The 26,945-nt window shown below is 40.5% G+C and overlaps 1 protein-coding gene across 1 annotated transcript; it reads right to left on the reverse strand.

Annotated features, from left to right (window-relative positions):
• Nucleotides 1–7,380: 7,380 nt before the first annotated feature.
• cplx3b (complexin 3b) lies at nt 7,381–13,920 on the reverse strand. Its single transcript, XM_022216660.2, has 3 exons — nt 13,327–13,920; nt 10,294–10,381; nt 7,381–10,118 (listed from the first exon to the last, which is right to left on the reverse strand). Exons 1-3 carry the CDS (start codon nt 13,482–13,484, stop codon nt 9,894–9,896), a joined length of 471 nt encoding a protein of 156 aa, XP_022072352.1. The 5' UTR covers nt 13,485–13,920; the 3' UTR covers nt 7,381–9,893.
• Between the last annotated feature and the right edge of the window lie 13,025 nt (nt 13,921–26,945).

Here is a 26,945-nt window from a genome sequence, read left to right on the forward strand (position 1 = left end):
TTTCGCTAGCCGAGCTGCTAAGCTGCCTGGCTAAATACTGGAGCTATGTCGAAAATTCATTTCTCCATCACTCACATGTATGAAATTACATATGGAAACAGACCCCAGGTTGAAAAAAACCAAAGTTCCCTTTTAAGTCACAATGAAAATACTTCTGTTGTCACAATTTATGTGGAATGTACTGAATACTGTCATTGGAAGGGGAGTTAAGAGCTTTTGTTATCCAGAGTATTTTGAAGAGGAAAAACACATCAATTAGAGATAAGGAGGAAATTGTGGAAGGTTTCAATAATTTTTTTGCCAATATCGGACCTGAACTAGCCCAGAAAATTCCAACAGACAATGTAACAATTGAAAATTTGATCAATGTTAATCCAGATTCTATGTTTCTCACTCCTATTATTGAGGAGGAAGTGCTGAATACTATTAAGAATTGTCATAACAAGACTTCACGTGATACTAACGATATTGCCATGAAAACTATTAAAAGGGTAGCGGAAGAAATTATTGAACCATTTACGTATATTTGTAACTTATCTTTTCAAAGTGGTCCATTCCCATCCAGTATGAAAATTGCGAAAATTATTCCGATGTATAAATCTGGTGATAAACACAGTTTTAACAACTATCGCCCTGTATCTCTGTTGCTGCAGTTCTCCAAAATACTAGAAAAATTATTTGACAAAAGATTGCGTAATTTTATTGATAAATGTAATTTATTATCTGAAAGTCAATATGGATTTAGAAAAGGTAGGTCAACATCTCTTGCCTTAATTGATTTAATGGAGGAAATCTCAACTTGTATGGATGCTAATAAATTTGTCGTAGGAATTTTTATAGATTTACAAAAAGCATTCGATACCATCGATCATCAAACCCTAATTTAAAAAATGGAGAGCTACGGCATCAGAGGAATAGTCAAACAATGGTTACAAAGTTATTTGACTGAGAGACTTCAATATGTACATATGGACCAAAATAAATCAGGGTATAGGAATGTAACATGCGGGGTTCCACAAGGATCAATACCGGGTCCCACTTTATTCATTATGTATATTAATGACATGGTTAAAATATCCAAATTGTTTAAATTTGTACTTTTTGCAGATGATACAAATATAATATGTTCAGGGCATGATATGAAACAACTTTTGGTGCAGATAACGGTTGAATTAGTTAAACTAAAGAAGTGGTTTAATGCCAATAAATTATCCTTGAATTTAAAAAAGACAGAACTTATGTCATTTGGTCAAAAAAGACATGATATACCTGTACAAATTATCATTGACAACATCACTACTCATTTTATATAATTCATTTGTAATGTCATATCTAAATTACTGTGTTGAAGTCTGGGGTAATTGTTAGAAAACCAATTTACTTCCTCTAATTGTATTACAAAAGCGGGCAATAAGAGTTGTGCATGGTGTACAGTATTATGACCATACTAATCCTCTTTTTCTAAAATTGTCTAATCTGAAACTATATGATTTGGTCGATTTTAAAACAGCACAAATAATGTTTAAGGCATCTAGAAACTCTCTTCCTGCAAATATACAAAGTCTTTTTCATGATAGAAATATCCATCATTCTTATTATTTGAGAGGAACTAATATGCTTTATCAACCAAAAGTGAGAAGTACTTTAAAACCAATGTGTATTTCTGTTCGTGGAGTTCAATTATGGAACAAACTTACAGAAGATGATAGAACTTGCAAAAATATTAATCAGTTTAAAAAGGCATTTAAAAGGAATGTCATGTTGAAATATTTGCAATAGAGAGACTGATGCCTTTGGCTGCGTGGATGTGTGCGGGCACTGGAAAAGTGCTTACACACATTATTTGATGATGATGATGATGATGGTGATGTTGATGATGATGATGAGTTGGGTGGGGGTTAGAGTCAGTGATGTTGGGCCCGTCTGTCTTTGTATGTTTATCTCTGTAGTTAGTTGTTTTTATTTTTTTCTTGTATTGTTGTATTGTAATGTTTTTGTGATGGTGAGTGGGGGGTTGGAAATGTATAAGCTTTTGCTTCATCCATCCCCTTTTCAAACCAAGATATAATTTTGTCTGTTGTCAAAAGAGCTGTGTGCAGGTTGAAATAAATTTACTGAACTGACAATCACGAGTTAGTCAATTATTCAGTTTATCAGTTCAACTTTGTTTAGAACCTTTCACACAGATAACAAGCAAAGAGAAAGAACTATGCTAAAACTATGATTAAATAAAACTCAAAAACATATTTTTTTTTAAAAAAGACTTCACATGGTAATAAAATATGTCATGTCCAGGGGATGGAGGGAGTTTATTTAAGTCTTCTTGGGCTCACACGGTAAATCATTTAAAATAGAAACTTGATATTCAGTCTAAGGAAACTAGAAACTACAGAGCGACACAAGAACCAACAATATCTCCCATTTTCTCCTTTAATGAGTCAACTCTTCTTGTGCTTTCAGACCAAAGAAGTACAGAATCTTCACAACCTGCTGAAACTCTTGGTACACAACCTCACCACATGGGTCAAGAAGGTTTCCTTCTCATTTCTACTCAGCTCACCTTCTCCTGCTCAAACTGCTGACAAATGTTTCTGCTGCTCTAAAGTCTGGTCTCCAGAACTTCCTAAAAACTCACTAGTCTCTTCTGCTGCAGGTTGTTTTGTAGAACTGTTACAGAAAACCTCAATAAACCACATGGAGGGACCTCAAGATAGTTGTCCAAATGAAACTGTACAAAAACCAAACTGGCACAACCCAAACGCTAAAGTCTCCTGCAGCCTACCAGAGAAGCTCTTTAAACAGAGAATCAGGACAGGAACTCTTACCTTCTGGACAACCAACATTGGTTCACAAACAAGAATACAGAATGTGTCTGACCAAAAACCTCTAAAGACTCACTACAGCCAAGATAAAGACACAACTCAGCTGCACCAAATCCACTAATCACAGCACACATTAGCACCATGTGCTAACTGTGGCTAAAGAACCACATTTACCAAGACAACTATCCAGTACAAAGCCCTAAAACACACCTAGAAACACATTAAAGATGATTTTACTGCTAGAAGCTGCAAGCCAACAACTAAAGAACAAACTAAAGCAACGGAGCCAAACCCAGTTCAGTGAAGAGAAGCAGAGGAAATGTTTGACTGCAAACAAATGAAGCAGGAAGACACTGAGCTGCTCAGGTGTTCCTGATAACACCAAGCAGCCACCTGGACAGCCAACAGGAACACAGCTTACTGGAAGTCCAGAGGGCTGGCTTAGTGAAGGAAATTTAGTTTAAAGTTTTAGCAGAAAGTTAACAGAGAAAGTAAAAGAAAAAAAAAAACACCATCTGATACCTGAAATCTTTGAATTTCACACATAGAATGCCTGAATATGTCAAACTGGTTTCATAGGAGAACCATCATTGTAAAAACATCATAGTATGGTGTGTTGCTCAAAAAACACTACAACCCGGCTATCTAGGGTCACCGAGGAGCGACACAAAAACAGTACAAATGCTGGTTTCCAGGGGGTTAGGCAGCTATTTATTTGAAAGAGTAAGTTTACAACAACACAGCATGTGAGCAGAAAAATCACAACGTCTGTCTTTAGTTCAGCTGAAAATATTAGTTTTTGTCTTTATTGAACAGACTTTTCAGGAAGTAAATGAAGAATAACTAAAGCTCTCATGTAGAAGTTCAACTTATTTTGGATCCTTGTGGAGAGTTTAGTCTTCATGCTTCATAGCAACATTTATTAAACCTAAAGCTTCCCTGTTGGCTCTTTGGTGGAGTTTGTTCCTGAGCATCTGAACCTTAAATCCAGTCAGAGAACCATCTTCAGTCAGAGAACTTCAAGACCTTCCATTGGCTGGACCAGATGTGACATCAGCTCCCTCTGAACATCTGGATGACAGGAGAAGAGACAGAAATCAAACACAGATCACAGAAATACAGTGTATTCACTTTCATCATTTTATAAAAGTAGCATGAACTTTATTAAAACTGGGCAACATCAGTAATGAAAATAAATGTTTTTTCTCATCCTATTCCCTTTCAATTGTGGGCTTTGTGTATTTATTATCCTTTAATGATAAAAATAAAATGGGTCACCACTATCATTTGGGCATAGAAAGTATTAGAACTAATGCTTGCTTGTTCACTCTGTTCCAACAGCTCACTCTGTTCCTTCCATGCTGACAGCAGTAATCCCCTCATCACTACAGGGTGACCCATAAGTTTGGAAACAAATGAAAAGTCTATAATCCAAATAATATAATGTTATTTCAATAAATCAGTACCACAGATATATTCAGAAGAGTAACAGATTAGTGTAAAAGAAACATATTTCGACATGTTCATGTTTGTTTCTTATACAAAGTTGTGAACGTTTCCACCAACTGGTTACACTGGTATCTTCTGGAATGGATCTTCATTCATGCTTATGAAGGTTCCTCAAACTGGCCAGTAAATGTTGCCTCATAGTACTTCTGGATGTTTAAAAAAATTAAAACTGTCAGATACTTTACCATCAAGAGTTTTGAAATCTGACACTGATGGCCTGCATTTTGAAGTTATGCTCCAGCATACCTGGACCTTATGGTTCTATTAATTTTCTTCCGAGTTATTGCACTCGGCAAATACACTGACAGTCATTAAAAACTTTGAGACCATATTTTTCAGCATAATTTTTATTTTGAAGCCAGAAACTGGATTTTCTTCATATGAATCATTTGTTTAGCATATTGGCATACAGAAACAAAAATCTAAAGTTTCAAGAATGATTTCAAAATAAAGAATTTCACAAAAGAAATGGCACCTGCCAAACACAAAGTCACAACAGTCAATACAGAGTATGGCCTCCATTCCATCAATCCGTCGGCGCATGCTTTGGACCAGGCTTCTGATTGTGGGTTGGGAACAGCCCATACGCCTGGCTACATCACTGTAGCTCAAACCGGCATCCACCATACCCAGTGCCCGGAGACGTTGTTCATGTGATAGACGCAGCATGATGCTGTTCACTGGACTAACAATGGTGGCCTTCTTTGGGCCTTTATATAGGCCTTCAAAACCCATTCTCAAATTGTGCAGATACTCACTGAGTATTGCTTGGTGTGTATTTGGTTCACTTTAGCAAAGTGACCAACCCATGTGCAATGAATCATGACAAAATGACAACTCATCATCATCTCAACTACCAGGGCACTAGATCATCAGTAAATCCACAATGAATAATTACAACCCCCCTACAAGTAGAATTCTGCGTACATTTCTACCTCAAAGTTTCTATTGACTGTCAATATACTATGCTTTTAAGTTATTTTATTATGCTATAACAAAAATGGGTAAAATAAGAGTGAATTCATGCACCCCCAACTCAAATAGACACTGCAGTTAAACTTCGTTTCCAAAATTTTGGGTCACCCTGTACTGGCTCTGCCTCTGACACTAAATCACATTTTTAAAATGGTCAAAATTCTCAGCACAAATCCCCGCTTTTTACAAAGCCGTCAGGTCAGTTTCATTAATGCTGAATCATCTCGCATCTCAGGGCAGGTCTCCACCAGACTCTTCATTATATTCATTCTAATAATATTCACTCCATGAACAATCCTACCTCCCACTCTTGTGGCTCTTGGCTGCTGCTTGGTGCTAGATCTTTCTTCTGACTCTGAGGGGCTACAGGACAAAGTTTCCCAGTTATGTGGTCGCATCATAGTGTTATTTAAATTATATAATGTTATGTTTTACGCCACAATGACACACAATTAAGTGACTTGATAATTAACTTGAACGGTGGTTTGCAAAGTTCAACAAACTCCGTATCCGTTTCCTCGTCCTCATTTGTCGTTTTCAAACCGCAAGCTTTTGTGAAGAAGTTGCCAATTTCTGCACATTCGGCTGCGTCTGTTTCCAGAGCTTTCCTCGTTTTAATTCTTACCTTCTCCGCACCATCCTTGCTCTTCCTGTTTTCATCTTTCAAACACCTTTTTTTTTTTTTTTTTTTAATTGAAAAATTACAATACAGTTTTTTGAACAAAATACAGATGCCAGGGGGAGCTCCATAAGTAAGCAGTGCAATAATTAATTATATATTAAATACATTCAGTGATAACCAGCTTTCATATGTTGTAATAGCTTTTATGTTCAAGCTCTGTGAGATAGTCGATAAGTACAATTCAACTTCCTTAGTCACAGCAGGGAAAAATAAAGATGGTGATAAAAATGTACATTTGTGAATATCCATCCATCCATCCTCTATACAACACTTTATCCTCACTAGGGTCGCGGGGGGTGCTGGAGTCTATCCCAGCTGACTCGGGCGAAGGCAGGGGACACCCTGGACAGGTCGCCAGTCCGTCGCAGGGCTACATATACAGACGAACAATCACACTCGCATTCACACCTACGGGCAATTTAGGGTAATCAATTAACCTCAGCATATTTTTGGACTGTGGGAGGAAGCTGGAGTGCCCGGAGGAAACCCACGCATGCTCAGGGAGAACATGCAAACTCCATGCAGAAAGATCCCAGGCCCACCCCGGGATTCGAACCAGGGATCTTCTTGCTGCAAGGTGAAAGTCATTTGTGAATGTGAAATTTGCAAAATATAATAATCAAATTAATCGGCAGTCTACTTTTTGTGTTCATATTTCGTTCATGGAAACCAAAGACTACATGTTCAAATTTTAACTCAAATGTAGAGTCGATATCATCTTTAAAACACCTCTGACCGTGTGCACGGACGTGTTACGTCACGGTGCGTCTGCAAAAAAAAGAAGAAAAAAAACAAAGAAGAGCTTTCAGTGGAGGCGGCCCAGGAACAGTGGCAGCAGCATAATGATCAACCTAGTGTCATGACTGAACCCCCCCACCCCCCACCCCCAAAAAACAAAAAAAAACAAAAAAAACAAAACAAAGTTACCACCGGCCCTCGCGGCCCAAACATCAGACCGGCCCACCGGGAGTTGTCTCGGTCCTCCCGATTAGCCACCCCAAACCTGCTTACAACAATATACCATCTTTAACCTGTCAATCAATGTGTTTTTGTCTCCACCTGGCGTTCAAGCTGCTGCAGCTGAAAGAAAACGCATAAATGACTAGACAGAGCAGCCACAACATTAAAACCATCTACCTTATATTGTGTAAATCCCCAGTTTGCTGCCAAAACAGCTCTGACCCGTCGAGTCCAAGAGTCCACAGACTTCTGAAAGTGTCCTGAATGATGCAGATGATCAATAAAAAATGGACGCTCTGCCTGATCTGCAGGATGCCGTGATGTACTCTGTGTTCTGACATCTTTCTATCATAGCAGCATTAAAATGTTTAATTAATTTTTCACGTAATGCTGTAGCTGACTGGTGAAAAAATGACACAACACAGAAAGAAATTACATTATAATAAAAATCTGTTTATTGCATTAAAACTCAAAAAAGAAATCACTGAAATGCTTTCAGATAGAATGGCAGAGATACAGAGAAACAAAGAAACAGTCAAAGGATGAGAAACTGCGTGTCATGGCAGCCATTTCCTGAAAAATCCGTTCCACAGGATGACAGCACAAAAACTACATTTGTTTATTATTGTGGTTATTGAGTATTATTTGAAGTCACACGCACTCATAAAAAGCAAACAGTTTTGCTTTATGGCTTCGGTTCCACACGTCAGTATTGTCTCACAGTCAAACAAGATCCTAGTAGCTCTGTTATAAAAGAACTTATTGCAACCTTTCCTCTGCTTTATATTACTGAAATATCGTGAATATACTGTTCATCTACCACACGACAATAACCACGCCGCTTTCATTTGGCAGTGGTGTGGCACCTACAGCGAGGACATTGCTTCTCATTGAGGAGAATAAATTTGCAAAAGTCAACACTTTTAAAAGTAAAATGAAAACATCTCAGCTAAATCATAAAGACCCCAATGATTTTGGCAGTAGAATCAGAACAGGAACCAAAATGGGGACAGATCTGAGACCAAAGCAGACATCACCCTCAGCACCACTGCTACATTAACTGAACATTGGCAAAATGTATATGAATGTAACACAACATCAACAGCATCCTCTCCGAGTTGCCTTCCCCTACAGAATACAGCAGCAAGCCTACACCGAAACATTACTCTCAGCTCCACCATTCACCCTCCATTGAGAATCAGACAAGCTACCTCAGTGTCCTCTTTAAAACTATTTTTTTTACACAATGGCTTTTAATTAGAGTTGATTTTTTTGGTGATACACTTTAATCAATTCATGTTTACTTCCGTTTTTTAAAAATTTCATTGCCTTTTATCTATGTTTCTATTACTTGGTTACACTTTTAGTTTTCGTATACTATTATTATTACTGTTACGATGAGCACTCCCAACTACAGGACGAGGTTTGTACACAGACACCACTTGACGTATCACATCGGCTAAACAACACGAAATCCACCAGCACAAAACAACACGTGTGGGTCGATGAGATGGAGGACAAGTCAGAGGTCATGTGACGGTCGACAGCACTACAAGACCCAGCGAGTTGATGGAAACGGTGCGAAGAATGACCCGCTGTGGACGGCTTAGGCGAACATCAGATACCTTTACATCTTAGAGAACATAAATATTTGTATGTGGACTCATTAGTTGGACGTATACACACACGGCAGCTACACAGTTTGACATATTTGTGCCATTTCCTTTAGGATATTAACAAAGGCTTTGGCTTACGACTTCTAAAGCATTTACATTTCTCTCATCTGAGCAGCTTTTTTTGACCCTCCAAATGCAGCAGGTTTACTCCCAATACAGATGATAGAGATTGCTATGTTAAATTTGGGAACGCAGTTACTGATCGCATCTCATAAATGCTTAGAAAATCTATTGTGACCTTCAGTAAGACATTATTATTTGTGGCTTTCAATACAATTAAAAATAAGAATTTTCCTGCAGAAATAAACAACCAAGAAGGCTCATCTTTATTTTTTTTAAAAAAGAAGCTTTCAGATCAAGATGACAACCTTGTACGGACGTCCAAGGCACACTGAAGAATGGAAAATGTCTAGGAAAAGATTAAAACTGAGACGAATGCAGCAATAATTACCACGTTTTTGACAAAGATCAGCTTTGGTGTTTGCTGAAAACATTTGTGCCCATGTCTGTGATTTTGTGCTTTTATATGTGAAATATAAAGAACCCTACAAAGAGAGTGTTATTCCTGTCTCACCTGCAATAATTCACCTGATTTCCCAAATTTAACATAACACATGAACCAATGTCAGCAGTGGGTATGTGTGTTTGAATTCCAACCAGGCAGCTGATCTCGGTGACCCTCTCTCTTACTGAAAGTGCATCTGCCTGTCGTTGAAATCAGCTGCCGTGTGTTTGGAAGCAATGAAAACCTGTACACACACCTTCGACCTTTGCTGCAGAATCATTTTGTGTTACCACTGAGGTACAGACAGCTGGGAGGTTATGGGATGTAGGGAGTAAAGGATTTAAAACACTTTTCTCAGAGGAGGAGTTATTCTGAAGGCAGAAATAATCTCATTGGTTAAATCTCAACGGCAGGAGCTGCAGAACCACAGTCTTAAAACACAGCAATTTTACATTTTTTCATTAAAAAAAGAGATTTGTAAACTGTAGCATGTTGAAAGGCCAGCATGAAAGCAAACTAAACTATTTCACCTAGATGATCTTATGACTAGAACTATTTTTTCTGGTTAGTAACATGAGCCTAAGATATTATAATATAAGGCTTCTTTGTAACATTATACAGCTAGAAAAACTGTTATTATGTGGTTCTGCCAACTGACATTCCACTAAAGCAATGAGAAAATGTCTACCCCCAGAGCAGCTCTGCCTCTGAAAAATATTTGTACAAGAAAAACTCGAATCTCATGGGACTTAAAGTTGGCCAGATCACATGAGGCTACAATTTTCCGTCTGCTTTTTGAGGTCTTCCAGTGTGGCCTGGGCTTTGTCTTTCAGCTGGTCCATGTCCACGTTCTGGATGTTGGACAGCTGACCCAGCACCGACTGCTTGTGTGTTTCCTCCTGGTTGTCCTCAGCGATCATCTTGGCCAGCTCCGTGGGTAACACCACGTCGTCCCCTGCCTGCTGGATCTGGGTCTCATCTACCTCGTTCTGAGGTTGATAACACACACATATGCATTACCATATAGACACACTCAACAGGGGAAAAAAAGGGGCAACTTCATTTAAAGCTGAGGTCCTAGTCCCAGAAAAGTAAATGATTTTTAAAAATCTACAGACTTATTGCCTTTACTTGCTTTAGAAAAGCAAATGTGGATTAATTTACCTTTGGTAGTCTGTACTTTTCCCGGAAATGACTTCTAACTGTGGCCCTCTCAGCTTTCTTCTGGGCAAATTCAGCTTCTCGTTCCTTTCTGCAAGAAAGAAGATAAACAGAAGTGTTTTCGGACAAATGGTTTAATGTGCTCCTGATCATACAAACACAGACAATCTTACCTTCTAACCAAAGTTAAGAAAATATCTTCCCCTTTCACCAGTAGTAAGTGTTGAAAAAGCAATGCTCACTCCAAGACTATAGTGGGAATTTTTTGTAAATATCACAAATAAACCAGTAAAATTGAATATTTTAAAGAAAAAAAAAGTCTGTGTTTCTTTCCCGCCTTGTGGCGTTGCATCTTTGCTTTAAGTGCATCATAAGGCTTTAGCTGGATCTGGACCTTGGAGGCCTCTTAGCATCACCTCACCACGTGTCCTAACCCTACAGGGTATAGAGCCGACAGCAGGCAGAACAGCAGCAGTGATGCTGTGGGAAGAGATGCAATGAAGAGATATTGTGCTTATGAGACCCAGATGCGGCATCTTGTCTGTCCAGCTCTCCTGAGGGATTTCAGTCCTCGTGGGATGTGGACTATTCGGGGTAACCTACTAAATGCAGGCTCACCCACCGTCCCACACTTTCAGAGCTGTCGACCCCTGCTATATTTACCTGATTTTATCTGGGTAACATTGTCGTTTTCCTCACTACCTCATGTTAAATGCCTGACGCTTGAGGTGTTCTTGGAGACCCTGAAAATAGAATAGTAACTGTCTTTGCAAAACATTCAGTTCAGCCATCTTGATAAATTTGACTCTGTGTACAAGGAAAGTTTAGAAGAATTTCTGAAATCCTATGCAACTGTTCTGGAAAAACCAAATGCTGGGAGATGTCCAATATTTATCTGTCAGCCCATTGTCGTTCGTCTCTATATAACCCCTCTTGTAAACAGTCCAGCAAACAGTGTGAGATGCCTCCAGCAGAGGGCAGGCAATAAGCCACTGGCAGTGCCATCTACACTCATCATCCCTGGAATATTTATGGCTTTTTAATTTTTTTTAAATTTAACCTTTATTTAACCAGGTAAAAGAGCCATTGAGATCGAAACCTCTTTCACAAGGGCGACCTGGCCAAGAGAGGCAGCAGCAAACGTCAAAGTAAACAAAACAGACAGATAACAACAACAACAAACATTAAAACATTATTCATTCTCGTTCAAAATTTACCTTCATTAATTGCTAAATTTGCTGAAATGTCTCAGACATTGTGATCCAACAACATTTTAATCCTTAACCCTTCCTGACCTTACAGCCTGAGGTCAAACAGGAGATGAATACAGTGACAACACACATCTCATTATAGTCAGTAAAACACAGTAGATGTTCACAGCATCATAAGCACCACGAACAGAGTGACAGTGGAGGAGGGTGCACAGTGCGCCTAGAAGGATCAAATCAGAGGCAGCGTCTAAAGGCGGGGGGATACTGGGCCACGGGCAGGCTTCACATGCAAGTGTTTGTACCCAATGTGTCAGAGGAAGGTCATTTTCTCTGGAGATGTAGCATTCATTGGGCTGTCTGTGTGAGCCCGAGTTCACTTTGTGTTAGCATGAGGTGGCCAAACACCAAATGGCAAAAGGGGCCATGCTGTGCTCACTTGCAGCCAACGAGCAGAGCTTTGTGTCTTTGCCACTCAAGGGCATCAGATGACCAAGGCTGTCACAGTGGCCCTGGTGCTGAGGGTGATAAAATGTCTACATGTGACATGCCAGTGTGAGCCACCCACCCCCACAACCTTCTCCTGCTTTAATCTGAGCAGTATGGGCTTCTCGGTGATCTATGCTCATGTTTAGCACCTCTGACTAATAACTCACTTCCTCTGAAGGTCACTCACCGTGGCTGCTTTGGAGCTCGGGGGCTGAGCTCAGCGTTAATAATGCCAGAGTTAGGACCTCACCTCTCTCTCCTTCTTAAAATGTCTGCATGTGGTACTCTGAGACACTTTGGATGGAAGAGTTCATCAGATGTTTGATGGGAATGAGCCAGAGTTCTGACACAGCTGGATGACTGTCTCATTATAGTCACACTGGGACAGACAGATGTGGAGAGCCTTCATACTGCTGCCCTACATGCCAGTCCACATTCTGGGCTTTGTTTTTGTCGACAATAAAAATCTACATTTTTTTTTAAAGATCTGATCTGGATCCTCATTCCACATTATTTATCTGTGGTAAAAATATTGTATGACCAGTAGAGTGAACATCTAATAGCCTTTAGGATGTGGAGTCCAGCTCTAAGGGAACATCACACTAATCAATAGTGAGTTACTGTCTGCTGGGTGAACTCTGTTTTCTAAATGACCTTGTTGTTACCTTATATTGTCCCCTGGTGCACCATGATGAATATACAGATTATTGAAGCATAACATGTAAAAAAATTAATGTTGCGATTGAGATACAGAGGAAATATTTGAGTAGTTAGAGACAGAAAATAAAATCACAGCTGCAAATCAAATAATTTAACTAGAAAACTAAATATACACACACAACAGAGTGTAAACCAATTACTGACTTTATGTATGGAATTATGAATGATGGTAGTTGTAAACGATCTATTTAAAAAGCCTAATTTCATTACTATCAGTGATGTTTGTTTGCCCTCTGATAATAACCACTTTATTTACCACACAGTCTGATTCATTTTTCCGCCGCTCGCACAGCAAAGGGAACATTTTTGGCCCCAGGCATAAAATCCCAGTAAATAATTCCGTGGAAGAATGATTCCAGGAAACCCAATTTAAAAACGACGCTACATAATTTGCCGAAGCTCAGAGACACAGAGTTCCCTGGGCGAGAGGAGCAGCTGTGTGTGGAGCGCTCATGTTATTGCATTGATGCGTAAAAATACGCGCGGCGCACTGGGAGCTCTCTGCTATTTACACACAAAAACACGGTATATTTTTCCTCACACGACAACCACTTTCTCTGACAAATACTGTGGCTTTTCATCAAAACTTTACAATCACAAACTTCAAGCATTCCCTTACTTTTCCTCCTCTAACTGTTGCTGATATTGTTCAAATTCCTCTTGAGTCATCCCCTGCGCGGCGGCTTCTGATTTCTCCCCTTCGGGTTTCTCCTCCGTCAGTCCGCCTGTCAGGTTCTTCAGCTGTCCTCCCACCATGTGTTTCACCATGAAAGCCATGACTGAGCCCGGGAGAGTCCCCTGGTTTGATCGGCTGAGAAGTTGAAGGCTCGGCGCGCTCTTGGATGGAGCGGTGACGGTGGATGGATATCAGCCGAGAGACGTTCAGACCGCACGTCTTCAAGTGTCACGCGGGAGCATGCAACTTTCAAAGGTTGGATGAGAGCAACCAAAGTGTTAAAAATATAAAGGATGAAATAATCCCGGCAGCTTCAGCACCACTGGCCCTGGACAGCTCCGCGTCGAGAAGGATGGAGAGGAGCTGCTCAGTTATGAGTCAACAAGTTTGGCGCTCAACTCTACCAATCCTGTGAGTCCATCCGCAGCCACCACTCCCTCCACCCAATCCCAGGCACCACCGGACTGGGTGTGCGCTCGCACGGCGCGCGTCGGCATCGTGGGCTGCACGAGATCCCGTGATTCGCCGTCTGATTTTAACTCACGTCGGAGTCAGACGGAGACCCGGGCAGGAAGGGGGAGGACAACACGTGACGAGTATCTCCTGGCTGTTTTGGTGCCTCTGTGTGTCTCAGGGTCATCTGCGCGCTGGAGCGTAACAGTTTGTCAACACACAAAGAGCCTCTCTAATTGCAAATTAGTCAAATGGCCGTCTGTTAACCCACGGCGCGAGTTCGGTTTATTGGCCTAACCACTTAGAAGTGATGAGCCACAATCTGCTCTCTGGTGGAGCTTGTTTGATCCAGTGGACAAGCTTATTTCCACGACATGGGTCTGCGTGTGCAGTGCTGGAGCAGATCCTTCATGCGCATTTAATGCCTTTATGACTATTTCTGCTCCCTAACATGCAGGGACTGCAGCTGACGTCCTACAATTACAAATTTTGTCTCCAGCTGCATCACTACCATACTTCTGTCTGCAGTGATTGGAATCTGTAGGACCCACAAGTGAGTTGATAATGTCAGTGTCTTCTGCTTGTTTGGTCCTCTATAGGATTTATTCAGATGTTTGTGTCTTTGATGGGGTAGGTGGGGTGAATAGTTCAGCTTCTCTCACCACAAACTGTGATTTATTAAAAGTCTGGCTGCTTCCGCATGACACCGGATGACGCAGTGTTCGGCTGGAAAACCTCATTTCTAAAAATATGACCTACATGTGTGTATGTGTGAGGAATATTTCAAATCTCTCTCTCCGTCTCTGAGATTCTTGACATCCAAAGTGTGAAAAGAAACTTTGATCACAAGTCAACAACTTCAGCGTCCTGATCCTCGCAGCAGTCTGACACCGAGCCTGGCCTACTTTTCCAGTCCCTGTGGATCAGGAGAGACAGAGCACATCTCAGTGTCTTTTTGTCACAGGCTTAGCGAGGCCCTGTTAGCCTATACCTGCCTCCCTTTAAAATCTCCCTCCAACTTCAAAGCTGCCACCGGTGAATAGATGGAAACGTAACACAGTGAATAAGATCAAAACTGTAATCTGTGTGAAATTGAATAAAAAGAAAGAATTTGCCTAACCAGCATGTTTCAACATCAATTTATATCCTTTTGCTTTTGATATTCACACCCATGGGATCTGTGCCAAGCCCAGGTCCCACTCACTTCTTTATGGATTATCACTGAGCCCTGACTACAGGTGCTCCAGCAGGTGAACAGCAGGAGCTTTTAATCCAAGATGATGTATATTACACACACACACACACACACACACACACACACACACACACACACACACACACACACACACACACACACACACACACACACACACACACACACACACACAGGCTTACTGGTAAAAGTCACACATTTCAGTAAAGAGGACTACAGCCCTCACACGATGACATGTTGTGGCAGCTGAGCTTCACAGAGCGATCACACTGACCTAAAAAGTCAGAGCAGACGGGTTGTGTTTATCAGCAAGTACACCAAACTTATGACTAACAGCTGTTTTCACTCCATTCTTGTAATGTACTGTCATCACTGCCATCAGCCAATGTATGAACAGACATAGAGAAGGCAATTGTTGGCTGCACACTCATATTCCACTCTTCTTAAATTCCTAATTTTGTTAATGAGATGAAGATGACACCAGGGTAAAAGATCTCTTAATTATGGCCGTAGTTATTAAGTAAAAAACTTCTAGAATTCGCAATGTGCTTGTGTTTTTATCTGATTGTTGGTCAGCGATGGGCAGGGTCACAGGTCAAAGGTCCAGGCCCAGAGAAGGTTTACTTGGATGTGGCTCAGTTAGCTACACTATGTTAGCTTGCGTCAGGGGGCTGTGCTGAGTGTTTGTGCATGTCCACCAATTTTGGGAGCATGGTCCACAAGTGTAAATGTTTCTCATGCCAGAGGTGGCCACTACAGTTTGAACCACGCAATCACTGATAAGGTTTCGACAACTGAGAGGGCCACATTGACTGCCCTAGATGAAGCTGCCACTTAAGTCAGTGAAAAACAGCCAAATCAGATTCATTGCTTGGACAAAAAAAGGAACACACTCTAATATTTTCGTGGATTGCCTTTAGCTTTGAGTACGGCACTCATTCACTGTGGCATCGTTTCAATAAGCTTCTGCAAAGTCACAGTATTTATTTTTGTCCAGAGATGCATTCATTTTCCACCAAGACCTTACACTGATGATGGGAGAGTCAGACCACTGTGCAAAGTCTTCTCCAGCACATCCCAAAGATTCTCATTGGGGCTGAGGTCTGGACCATGTGGAGGACAATCCATGTATGAAAGTGATGTCTCATGCACCCTGAACCACTCATTCACAGTGTGAGCCCCATGAATAGAGCATCATTCGATTTTAAAACATGATGAGAGATAAAAATAGGGAGATAAAGAGAATCCATCCATCCATCCGTAATTTATACACTGCTTAATCCTCATTAGGGTTATGGGATGGCTGGAGTCTCTTCCAGCTGACTGAGGGTGAAGACAGGGGACAATCCGGACAGGTCAGCAGTCTATTGCAGGACTACATACATGTATAGAGACAAACAATCACACTCACATTCACACCTATGGACAGTTTAGTATCATCAATTAACCTCAGCATTTTGAACTGTGGAAGGAAGCCAGAAATCCACGCATGCAAAAGAAGAACATGCTAACTTCATGCAGAAAGATCCCAAGAAGGCGAGGACGTGAAGTGGAGATCTTCTAGCTACAAGGCAACAGTGCTAACCACCAAGCAGCTGTGCAGCCTAAAGGGAATCCAATTAAACAAATTGGAAGAAAAGATACTACACTTGATAGTTTATTTAGTGAAGAAATTGATCTAGTATTACGTATCTGAGTGACAGCGGTATGTGAAACTGTAAGATGAGCAATAATATGAAGGTAAAATTAGAGTGAGGTGTTGTCTGTCATTGGGATGACAGTCATTTGTCAGTGGACAACCTGTTTAAAGTGAGACAAGAAAAGTTATCCGAGTCTAATCTTCACAACACATTTGTGGCAGTGACTCATTGCACAAACAAAGGAGAGATCTGAGAACCTCAGAAAAAAGAGTGGTTGATGTTCATTAGGCAGGACACAGTCACCTCTACAAAGAGTTTGCACCAATCCATAGTCATAGGTGAACATCCAGGGCATGGACATTGAGAGAGTGGTCTTATACGCATACCTAGGTGTTCCCCTGAACAATAAACTGGACTGGTCAGATCACACTACAGCACTTTACAGGAAGGGTCAAAGCAGACTCTATCTATTGAGGAGACTATGGTCTTTTGGGGTGCAGGGGGCACTCTTGAAAACTTTTTATGACTCTGTGGTGGCATCAGCCATTTTTTTATGGAGTGTCTGCTGGGGCAGCAGCATCACAGCTGCTGACAAAAGGAAACTTGATCAGCTCATCAAGAAAGCCAGCTCTGCCCTAGGGAGCCCCCTGGATCCAGTCCAGGTGGTGGGAAAAAGGAGGATGTTAGCCAAGCTAACATCCCTGCTGGACAGTGTCTCTCACCCCATGCATGACACTCTGAGGGCACTGGACAGTTCCTTTAGTGACAGACTGTGTCACCCCAGGTGTGTGAAGGAGCATTAATGCAGATCTTTCCTTCCTGCTGGTATCAGACTCTATAATCAGCACTTCTCAAACCTCACACACACTCACTTAATGACAGTTAGCAAACTGTCATGTGCTATAAACCCAAGTGTAATTCATCTGTGTATATATTCTTACATTTTGTGTTTTTAGTACCCTGGTGTTTACTTTTTCTTATTTATACTGTGCATATATAGTGTATGTATTCAAGACCACAGTTACCCTTTTCAAGAGTGGTCAAACAACAGGGATTACTGTTACTGTTGTGTCACCCTAAACACACAAACTGTTCCATCAGAGAATTGTTAAGCCTATGGAGAAGTCATAGTCCTGAACTTAGTCCAATAGAAATGTTGTGTAGGACCTGAGCGGAGCAGTTAATGTAAAAACAAACAAACAACAACAACAAAAACACCAACATTTCAGAGTTGGAGCTGTTCTGTATAGCTCCAACTACAACTAAGCTAAAATTCCTTCAAACTGATGTGCAGGACTGATTGCTTGCTGGTAGCATTTAGCTGCAGTTGTTTCTGCACAAAGCGGTCACATCAGACACTGTAAGAAAGCATTCAGATACTTTTGCTTCTCACGGATATGCAATATTGAATAATTCTTCCCAACAAACAATGACTGAGTAGAATATTCTTGTGTCATTTAAGTTCTCTTTTTCAACTTTTAGAACTTGAAACTTATGTCTTTAAATATAGAAAATGACCTTTGGTACAGTGTGATGTGTATTCTTTATCTCTAAGCAGTATTTTTCATTCACGTTGAAATAAATGATGTCATTTATTATGATTCTCAAAAATTCAAGCGAAAGAGAATTTCACACATTTTATTTGTGTCAAACAGAAGCTACAACAAATTACATTTGTATTTATTCCAGCCAAATTGTACTTCACCATAGGAAGCAAAAATGTGGTTGTTGCCTGAATTTGTCAGTAAACATTATTCCTAATTATGGGGTATTTCTGAGTCCTTCACTACCACATTAATAACATTAAGGAGGATCCAATCAGTTGTATTTGTTTAATAAGAGCACATGGCATTGAGTGAAACCTTTACAGTGAAATTCAGAAAACACTACTCACAGTACCTGATTTAAAAATAGGCTCATGTTAATGCTTCCTGGCTCCTGCCCGTGCTCAGTTCATTTTACTGCCAACTCACCATAGTGTGAAAATGAACAGTTAGGGCCTTTGTAAAGCATATATGAAGCGTGTGTGCATGCAAAGCCTTCACACAGATGTTTACCGTAAAACCCTTGCATGGCTGCACATAAACCTGACAAGTTAATGTGCCCTATTGCATAAACATCTGTGATTAGCCTGTACAAACAAAATGTCTAGAATCTATCACTGAATAATGTGGAAAAGAATGCTAATAGAAAAATCCGTTTTCAGATTGTATCGAATTGTATTGAGAGTGTAAATATTTGTCAGTTAAATACAAATATGAAGAAAATTTGGAAGCAGTAGGAATAAAAGGTTAGAGAGGCATGACATGCTGTGACTGCTGTGAGCCAGGAGCGATCACGGTGTGAGTCAGCGTAGCCGAAAGCATCACGCTGGCTCCCACCCAGTCACACTTCCAGCCTGGTTACACTTGATCTTTTAGGATTAGGAGGCTGTGTGGGATTGGGAGACATGGGCTTATGTACACCATCACTCACGTTCGCTGATCCTCAGCACCCAAGTATTACACCTTTGTTTCTTCAGACATGGGATTAGACTCATCAAACGAATGTGCCCTGCAGCAAACAATACGCACATTCAGGGAGTTCTTAAATTCACACAGGCGGCGATGACGCCATTAGCAAGTCACTAGGAAGCTTGTCTTAAGGAAAGCAGTGTGTGTGTGTGGCGGCCCCCCTCGTGAGATGACAACATATCACAGTAATCCCATTAGAAGTGAAAAGTGCTCTGTGTGCTCAGTGACAAAACCAGTTTTTGTATCAAGAAAGCCACTGTGGCCATTTGGGGAGTCTTGTGATTTTACTTCTACCTGACCAGAGATGGAACAGACAAGTGGGGTCACAGCAGCATGGCAGCATATGGTGGCGAGCGAGTTACCCCAGCAGCAGGGGTTTCATTCCCCACAGGCTGTCTGAGAGGTGCTGAACTACACCGCATGTCAACATGGCAACTGTCCCCCCCAACTAACATCAGCTACTTCCACATGAGATGAATATAATGTCCCTGATACAGAGAATAAAAGAACTATTTTAACTTAATGTTTAATTCTGTGTTGAGCCTGATTTGCATCATTTTATCCATGCAGAAAATTTAGATTTTACTCACCCGGGTTATCAGAGGGACAACATCTCCTTCTGGGCTTTCTGCCTCCATCCAAGTACAGTGAAAGCAGATGGAAGTTTGCTTGTAGTGCTGACAAATAAAACATACTGCATTAAAAAAATGAAATATCTCTTTCCAGAAACAGTGTGTCAGATAGACTGGATAATCCACAGAATACACTGCCAACCATTTTCAGAGGGTATGTTTCTTCAGTCGAAAGTAGTTCAGATGGAAAGAGTTAACAGCAGAGTCTGTGGATCATTCAGGGTAACTGGGACACCGTTTTTGGAAAGAAACATTGCTGTGAAATGCTTTTGTCTATGTTTCATGCACGTAAAAAAGAGGTGTAGTCCACTCTCCTCTATTGCTTTCAATGGATGGCAGAGACCAGTATTTTAAAAGCTGAGGAGATAGAACCTGTATCAGTTGATGTCGTATTGGCATGTACCAAATTTACAAAAAAAAAAAAAACACTCTTTAATGTCAATATAAAAAACAGACTTTTACAATAAAGCATAACTATAAAGAGTGATTGCATAAATATTCACCCCCTTTAAGTCTAGATGCACCTTTGGCTGCACTGAGTCTGTGTGGACATGTCTGAAGTGACTTTCTCTTTGACACTCTCCCATAAAGTGTTGACTGATGAAGAACAGGTTGCATACACAGAGCTGTCCATCTCAGCTGCTGAAACTTGCATCTCCTTCAGGAGTCATGATTGTCCTTCCATTTCTTAATGATGGATTTCACTGAATTCTGATAGAGCTTCAGTGACTTGAACATTTTCTTGTATCCGTCACCTGCCTTATGCTTTTCAATAAGCGTTTGACGACATTTATCGGAGCGTTCTTTTGTCTCCATGGCGCGGAGGTAATGATTCATCATACCAATACTAACTGCATGACTTCTTCTGAGGTCATTTTTTGTAAATTCTTGTCAAAAATTCAAATTATATTAACCATGATTCATTGTTGAAAAGCAGTAAAGGGTGTGTGTGTGTGGGGGGGGGGACTTCTGCATAAACGCTGTCTTGATTGGAAATTCATCCTCCACATCCTGGCATCAATGAGCTAAATAATAATACAATAAACAATCTGTGAGCCAGTTTCAGAAGTTTTTTCTTTTCTTGTTAATGACCCCAAAGACTATTATAATACCTATACCTTACACATGAACATGTTTACTCTCTTACTCAGTTCACAAGCAAATGGTGTGTCAAGCTGTGTGGATTTGAATAAAATCAATCCTGAGCAACTTCCATCTGTTCCCTTGTTGTATTTTGACTCCATCACAGAGTATTCTTTCATCTGTCAGTAGAAATACGCATTTTGTAGCTTCCTTCACATTCCCTATGAACATTTTCACAGAGGTTCAGTGGCCTCTAAACGAGTCTTTCAAGTCAGACAAAACATTAGAAGAAACGGTAACTGAGAGCAGGAAGCCAGACTGAGATTCTTATTACATATTGGCATGGTTGAAAGTGTGAAAAGAAGCCGCTAAGAGACACACTCAGTGACAGAATTCACAGCAGAAAAACACGCAGATCAAAAGTGAGAAAGATGAAACCCAAATGTTCAGAGAATTGAAACCGAAATAGGTTGTGAAATTGAGTGTGAACACGAAAAAAAAAAAGACTCAAAATGTTCTGCAGCTGCCTCCAACATTACAATCAGATCAGAAAATTAGAAGAAAAAATCTGTGAGTAAACTGCGGTATGCCACTCACACACTCACAAAAATATGCTAAAAGCTGAGACAGTTGAAACTAAATGATCGCTCTTTCTGACCTGCTTTACAGAAATCTCACCAAAAGAAAAGAGGGACTTAAAGCAGGACATCAACCATGATTATAACTCTGACAGTGGAAAGTTCGGGTAACTCAGGGCAAACAAAACCTCCTGTCAGACACTACAGATAGAAGCCAAATCACAAACCCACACATCTGCCATGGTTGCCAAGGAGATAACAGTTAGACAGGGAGGCTCTTAAGTACCTAACCAGACACAAGAATTGTGGATCGTCCTCTCTGCATACTGTTCTGTACTTTTGATGAGGAGCTGTGTAATGTTTTGGGCCTTTACTTGTATTTAATGGAATATTTTCAAGTCAATTTCCAGTTGATTGTCAGGTGCATGAAATACAATGAAATAGCAAATTGACTTATCTGTAATTCTGCCATTCTCTGTATTCATTTGGCTTACTGTTTCAAGCTTAAAATACATTTTTGCATGACTTAGGGTCTGTAAATTTTGCCTCCCTGTCAATTGTCCCTGTCAATTACATAATGAAAACATTAAAAAAAGATTTTTTAATGGCCTCAACTATTTCAATGTTCAACTCCAAACTAAAAGTTATCCTTCCCTGACCATTTTATATAGTCAGTTTTCATTTCAGGTATTTTCTTGTATGATTGATAATCTTCTAATAGCATTTCATTTTACTTGTTTAAGGCATCAAAGAAGTGGCTTTGAGGTATGCTGATGTCATATTTTGACAGCTAATAAAAAAATTTTTCTGTATGTGTTGAGTTTGTATGGATGAAAATGACTTGTGAGATAAATTTTCTCCTTGGTGGTTATTCCCCTGATCGTGGGGTAAGGTTTGGGGCAAGATTTTGCAGAAGATCCTTTCCCACTTTACCCACTTTACCCCTTCTGCAACATCACCTACAGGTTTCGTGAAGGGCGCTTTTGAAGCTCGCTGTGGTGGCGGCGGCCGTCCACTTCTGACAGTACCTGACTCCTTCTACCTCTCAGCTAAGCAAAGAGTAAAGAGGTGGAGTGTGAGTAGAGCTGAGGCCGGCATAGACTGTCCTATGACAGCACCTACTCGACATTCAAAACAGCCACATACTTAATTATCCATAACTTTAAACCCTGATACAATTTAAACAACTGAATTATATAAACTCATCTGTTGTACAGTTGTCATGAATGAGGAATTAGCTACAGAGAACACAACCTTGTCTGAACCAGGCTGTAAGTGTTTCTATTTGCTGTGAAGGTAGGCATTTTACCATGGAGGTCTATGGGGACTGATTCGCTTTTAGCATCAGATCTAGTGGCCACTGGAGGAACTGCAGATTTTGGTGCTTCTGCCGTGGCTTCATTTTTCAGCACCAGAGGTTTCTGCTTGGTTTCAGCATGACACTACGTCAATTCAGTTCCTGAGAGTTGGTCATGGAGAAGTAGATTTGCTTCCACAAAGCCCTGAACTCAACCTCACCCCACACCTTCACCCCATCCATCAGTCATAGCTGCTCCTGAATGGGACAGAATCTCTGCAGCCAGTTTCCAAACATTACTGGCTGTTAAAGCAGCATATCAGCATAAAGCTTTTGGTATTATGTGTTCGTCTATGCCAAATGTGTGCAATGTGTGCACATATTTTGGACTGACAGTATACTTTTGGTCATGTGATGCTGTACATGCTATGTTTTGTTCTGTGTGTCACCCTGTCAGCCATTCATTTATTTAGCTTGACCAACGATCTTCTATTGCAAACCACAGTGCTATTACAATACACTCATTTACACTCACACATCTGCCTCCGACTCTAACAGTCGATAATATCTCTGTTTTAAACCCACTTGAACAAGTATTGTTTAATCCGTCCACTGTGCAGTAAGTGTGCTTTACTTTCTGTGACACCGCTGCCAACCTGTTAAAGCCACTTTAAAGGAGCCAGCCTACATCTAATGCAACTTCTATCTCCACTTATGCACAGACTAGTATTAACATTAGCATGCTCCACTTCTGTGCATTCAAATACATGAACTTGTATTAGTATAAGTAGCTCTGCTGGGTTTAAACCTTATAAGCATAGCAGCTTTATTGCCGTGCCTGTAAAGTCGCTGCACAGTGAGACAGTCCGTGATATCATCTGTGTGCTGGACACCAAACAATGAAAAGGAGAGGATTTTTATCCACATTTAATTATGGTTAAAATGACCCTTCACTGCAGCTGTTATCCAGCAAAAGCATATAGGAGTAAAGAGGGAAAATGAAATGTATTAGCATGTTATATAAGGAAAATAATGACCTTATTAGTGATGCTCTAGAGAGACAGGAGATGGAGACAGACGATGTTGAAGATCACAGGTCAGATCCACATTATGAGCATATGGCTTGATGCTGAGCTCGCTCAGGCGCTGTCGTGTCTCTGCTTATTTCGCTTTTCTTTCCCCTCATACTTCTTTTACACCTCTCCTTCTCTGCTCTCGCACACTCGCTTTACTCTCCGCCTTTCCTCTCTTCTAACCCTAGCTTCTTATCCACCCCCCTCCCGCCTCACCCCTACTGCTCCTTCATCTCCCTGCCTGCTTCCCTCCATCCTCCCCCCTCCCGTCTTCCTTGCCTGATTTAGACCTCTTGCCTGAGAGGAACATCAGAGCACAATGGGTTAGTGCTGGCTGAGCTTAAATGGAATGAGAAAACCGGAAAATTCTCTTTCATGAATAGATGCAAACAATCGGCAGTGTGAGGGTGAACGCAGGAGAGGAGGGTGAGATAAAGCAGGCTGGGGAGAGAGAGGAGGGAGGGCAAGGGTGGAGAAAGATGGCTACTGAGGTGGCTGCAGATGGGGTGAAGGTCAATGAAGAGGGGGCAGCGAGGAGTGACCGAGACGACTGAAGGTTTTTAATCCCAAAAGCCATTTTGACAACAATTTGTTTCTTGACATTTGTGACTTAATAATATACGGCAGATAATCCAGTGCTTGTGAATGTGGAGTTTTTAGGAGAAAGGTCCTCATTTTTTAAATACTCAATAGCTCTTCGCTTTGAGTTTCATATAAAGCTTTGAAAGGATTTTCCTCTTCCTAATTTCTCTACGTTCCTTTGCAATTTTGATAACATATGCAGGGGCACAAATAATATTTCAACTTCTCAGAGAGGACTTTTACTTGGAACTAACTTAACGCAAACATGTTAGTCCAGTTTTGCATAGATGCCAGTCAGCAGTGTAAGGTTAGATCGTAAATCCTAATTGAATCCTTTAGCATGTGATAAATGTTCTTCTGCGTCAGTGCAGTGTCTTTGTTTGACAGATGGTGACATTAATTTCGAGTCTTGTAACCCTTTATGTGTAAAAACATACTTGTCCTTAAAACACACATTCACAACAGGAGCTAGTTTACTAATGTTAGCTGCTGTTAACAAAAATTGCTTTATATCTGGTATTGGTGAGTCATTTTGCTGATTTTTTTCACTGTTATTGTTATACTGCTGCTATGGTTCCTTTAAAAAAGGTCATCCTCTTGAGAAGAGTCACCCTCTTGTGACAATCATAACCTTGTAAGAGGACATTTTCTTCAAGGTCAGAGAGCAGGAGTTGTGATGTTTTGTTATCGTGGACATAATTTTTCGATGAATGGAAAGTAGATATATTGTATTTTTAGTCAAGTAGTTTCTTTGACCAACGTTCCCAATGGCTTCATCTTCTATTGTGCCTTTTACATTTTGTTACCTGTTCGCTAGCTTACTAAATGGTTAGCTCTTCGACTTTTAGGTGGCAGCAGCAGTGTCTCATGTCTTTCATCATATGTTATCAATTGAAACCAAATTCAGATGTCAAGATCACAATCTCACAAATTCTTTTAGAAGGAGACAGTTATTTTATACTTACAGGTCCATTCAACTCATTTTTAGTCCAGTCATCTAATAGTGATGCCTTTAAAGCAGGACTGTGGAACTTCTGAAAGAGGAAATAACCCATTTGGCAATCTATAAATTAAAGATTTGGACGGTCAGGGGTTCTGTTTCTTCAGTCTCAATCTGGTATGGCATATTGGTAGTTATTGTTTAAAAAAAATTCTTGTTCACTTCACCATTATCCTATAATTGTCCCTTGTGTGAAAACCAAAATTACATGCCTATTAGAAGAACATACCACTGTCAACAGGATGACATTATTGGTCTACAAATTCTAACTGACTACTTATCACATTTTATGAAGTGCAGTGGTTAAGGTTTGGTTCAATCACAAAATGAAAATGTATACGTTACTCAAACTTGGAGACCTTTATTGTCATGGTGACACGGGTAATCATTTCATAAGGTCAGGAAGTGGTCATGGTCATAGTTTTAAAGAAAAGTTGTCCACAGTCACTTTGCCCTTTCACTTGTGCATATGCAGCTAACAGATATTTTAGTGAGCACCACTTACATCTGGTATTCTCATGTGACCTGGATCTTGATAACGTATCTGTCAGGGGAAAATGCACGCAGAACGTTCTGGGACTGGAAAGCCGAAGGAGATCACCACATTGTGAGGTGGTCGGGCTGGCACAGTGATCAGATCTCAGCCGAGTGTGAACTGCATTAGTACAGTCCTAAGGAAAAACATCAAATCAGATTCAGTTGTGTGAACAATCAAGATAACATTAATGCATTAGCAAGATACCAAACACATGTTAACACCTGGTCCAAATGGGGGAATGAAAATGGGTCTTTTTCTTTGCATCTGTTTATTTTTCATCTTATTTCAGGCACTACACCCTAAAATAACTGAAATGTGATGATTTCTAGATTTCATACTAAGGTCCTGTGACTAGTTTTGATCAGTGTGGATTTTATTTCAAAATGTGTCCTGAAAACCTACAAAAATCTGCAAAGTATAAGACAATTTTTATTAGTTATTACACACTATGTACACCAGTTAGCAAGATGAAGTGAATAGCAATTATTACCTTATTACAATGGCATCTTTAAGGGGTGAGATATATTAGCAGCAGCTAAAAAAAAGGTCATAAAGTCACTTCTTAAAGTTGATGTGTTGGAAGCAGGAGACATAGGCTACATTATAATGTGATATGGTCCAAATTGTGATGTCTAGATGTCCATCTCCAAAACAAGTCTTGTGAGGTGTTCATGGTATGCAGTTGTTTGGACCCACCAATAGTAGACTGTGTATGTGGGGCTGTGTGGCTGCAGAGTGTCCATACTGAACCCTATCCATTCCCAAAAGCACCTACAATGGGCATGTGAGTGTAAGAACTGGACTGTGGAGCAATGGAATAAAGTGGCCTGGTCTGATGAATCATATTTTATTTTACACAATGAGGGAAGCTGGGCCTGCTGTTAACCTGGGGAACAAATAGAAGCAACTGAGTGAAAGAGAGATGCGCATAAAGACAGTGTGATGGTTTGGGCGGTGTTC

The sequence above is a fragment of the Acanthochromis polyacanthus genome, chromosome 2 (assembly GCF_021347895.1).
Source record: "Acanthochromis polyacanthus isolate Apoly-LR-REF ecotype Palm Island chromosome 2, KAUST_Apoly_ChrSc, whole genome shotgun sequence".
Taxonomy (NCBI): domain Eukaryota; kingdom Metazoa; phylum Chordata; class Actinopteri; family Pomacentridae; genus Acanthochromis; species Acanthochromis polyacanthus.

Bases quoted from the DNA above. Each gene is read 5' to 3' on its own strand.
- cplx3b (XM_022216660.2), bottom strand. From the start codon at position 13,484: ATGGCTTTCATGGTGAAACACATGGTGGGAGGACAGCTGAAGAACCTG. The intron at 10,382-13,326 runs GTAAGGGAATGC...TCTTTCTTGCAG, and splicing joins CAACAGTTAGAGGAGGAAAA to AAAGGAACGAGAAGCTGAAT. The intron at 10,119-10,293 runs GTAAATTAATCC...TATCAACCTCAG, and splicing joins AAAAGTACAGACTACCAAAG to AACGAGGTAGATGAGACCCA.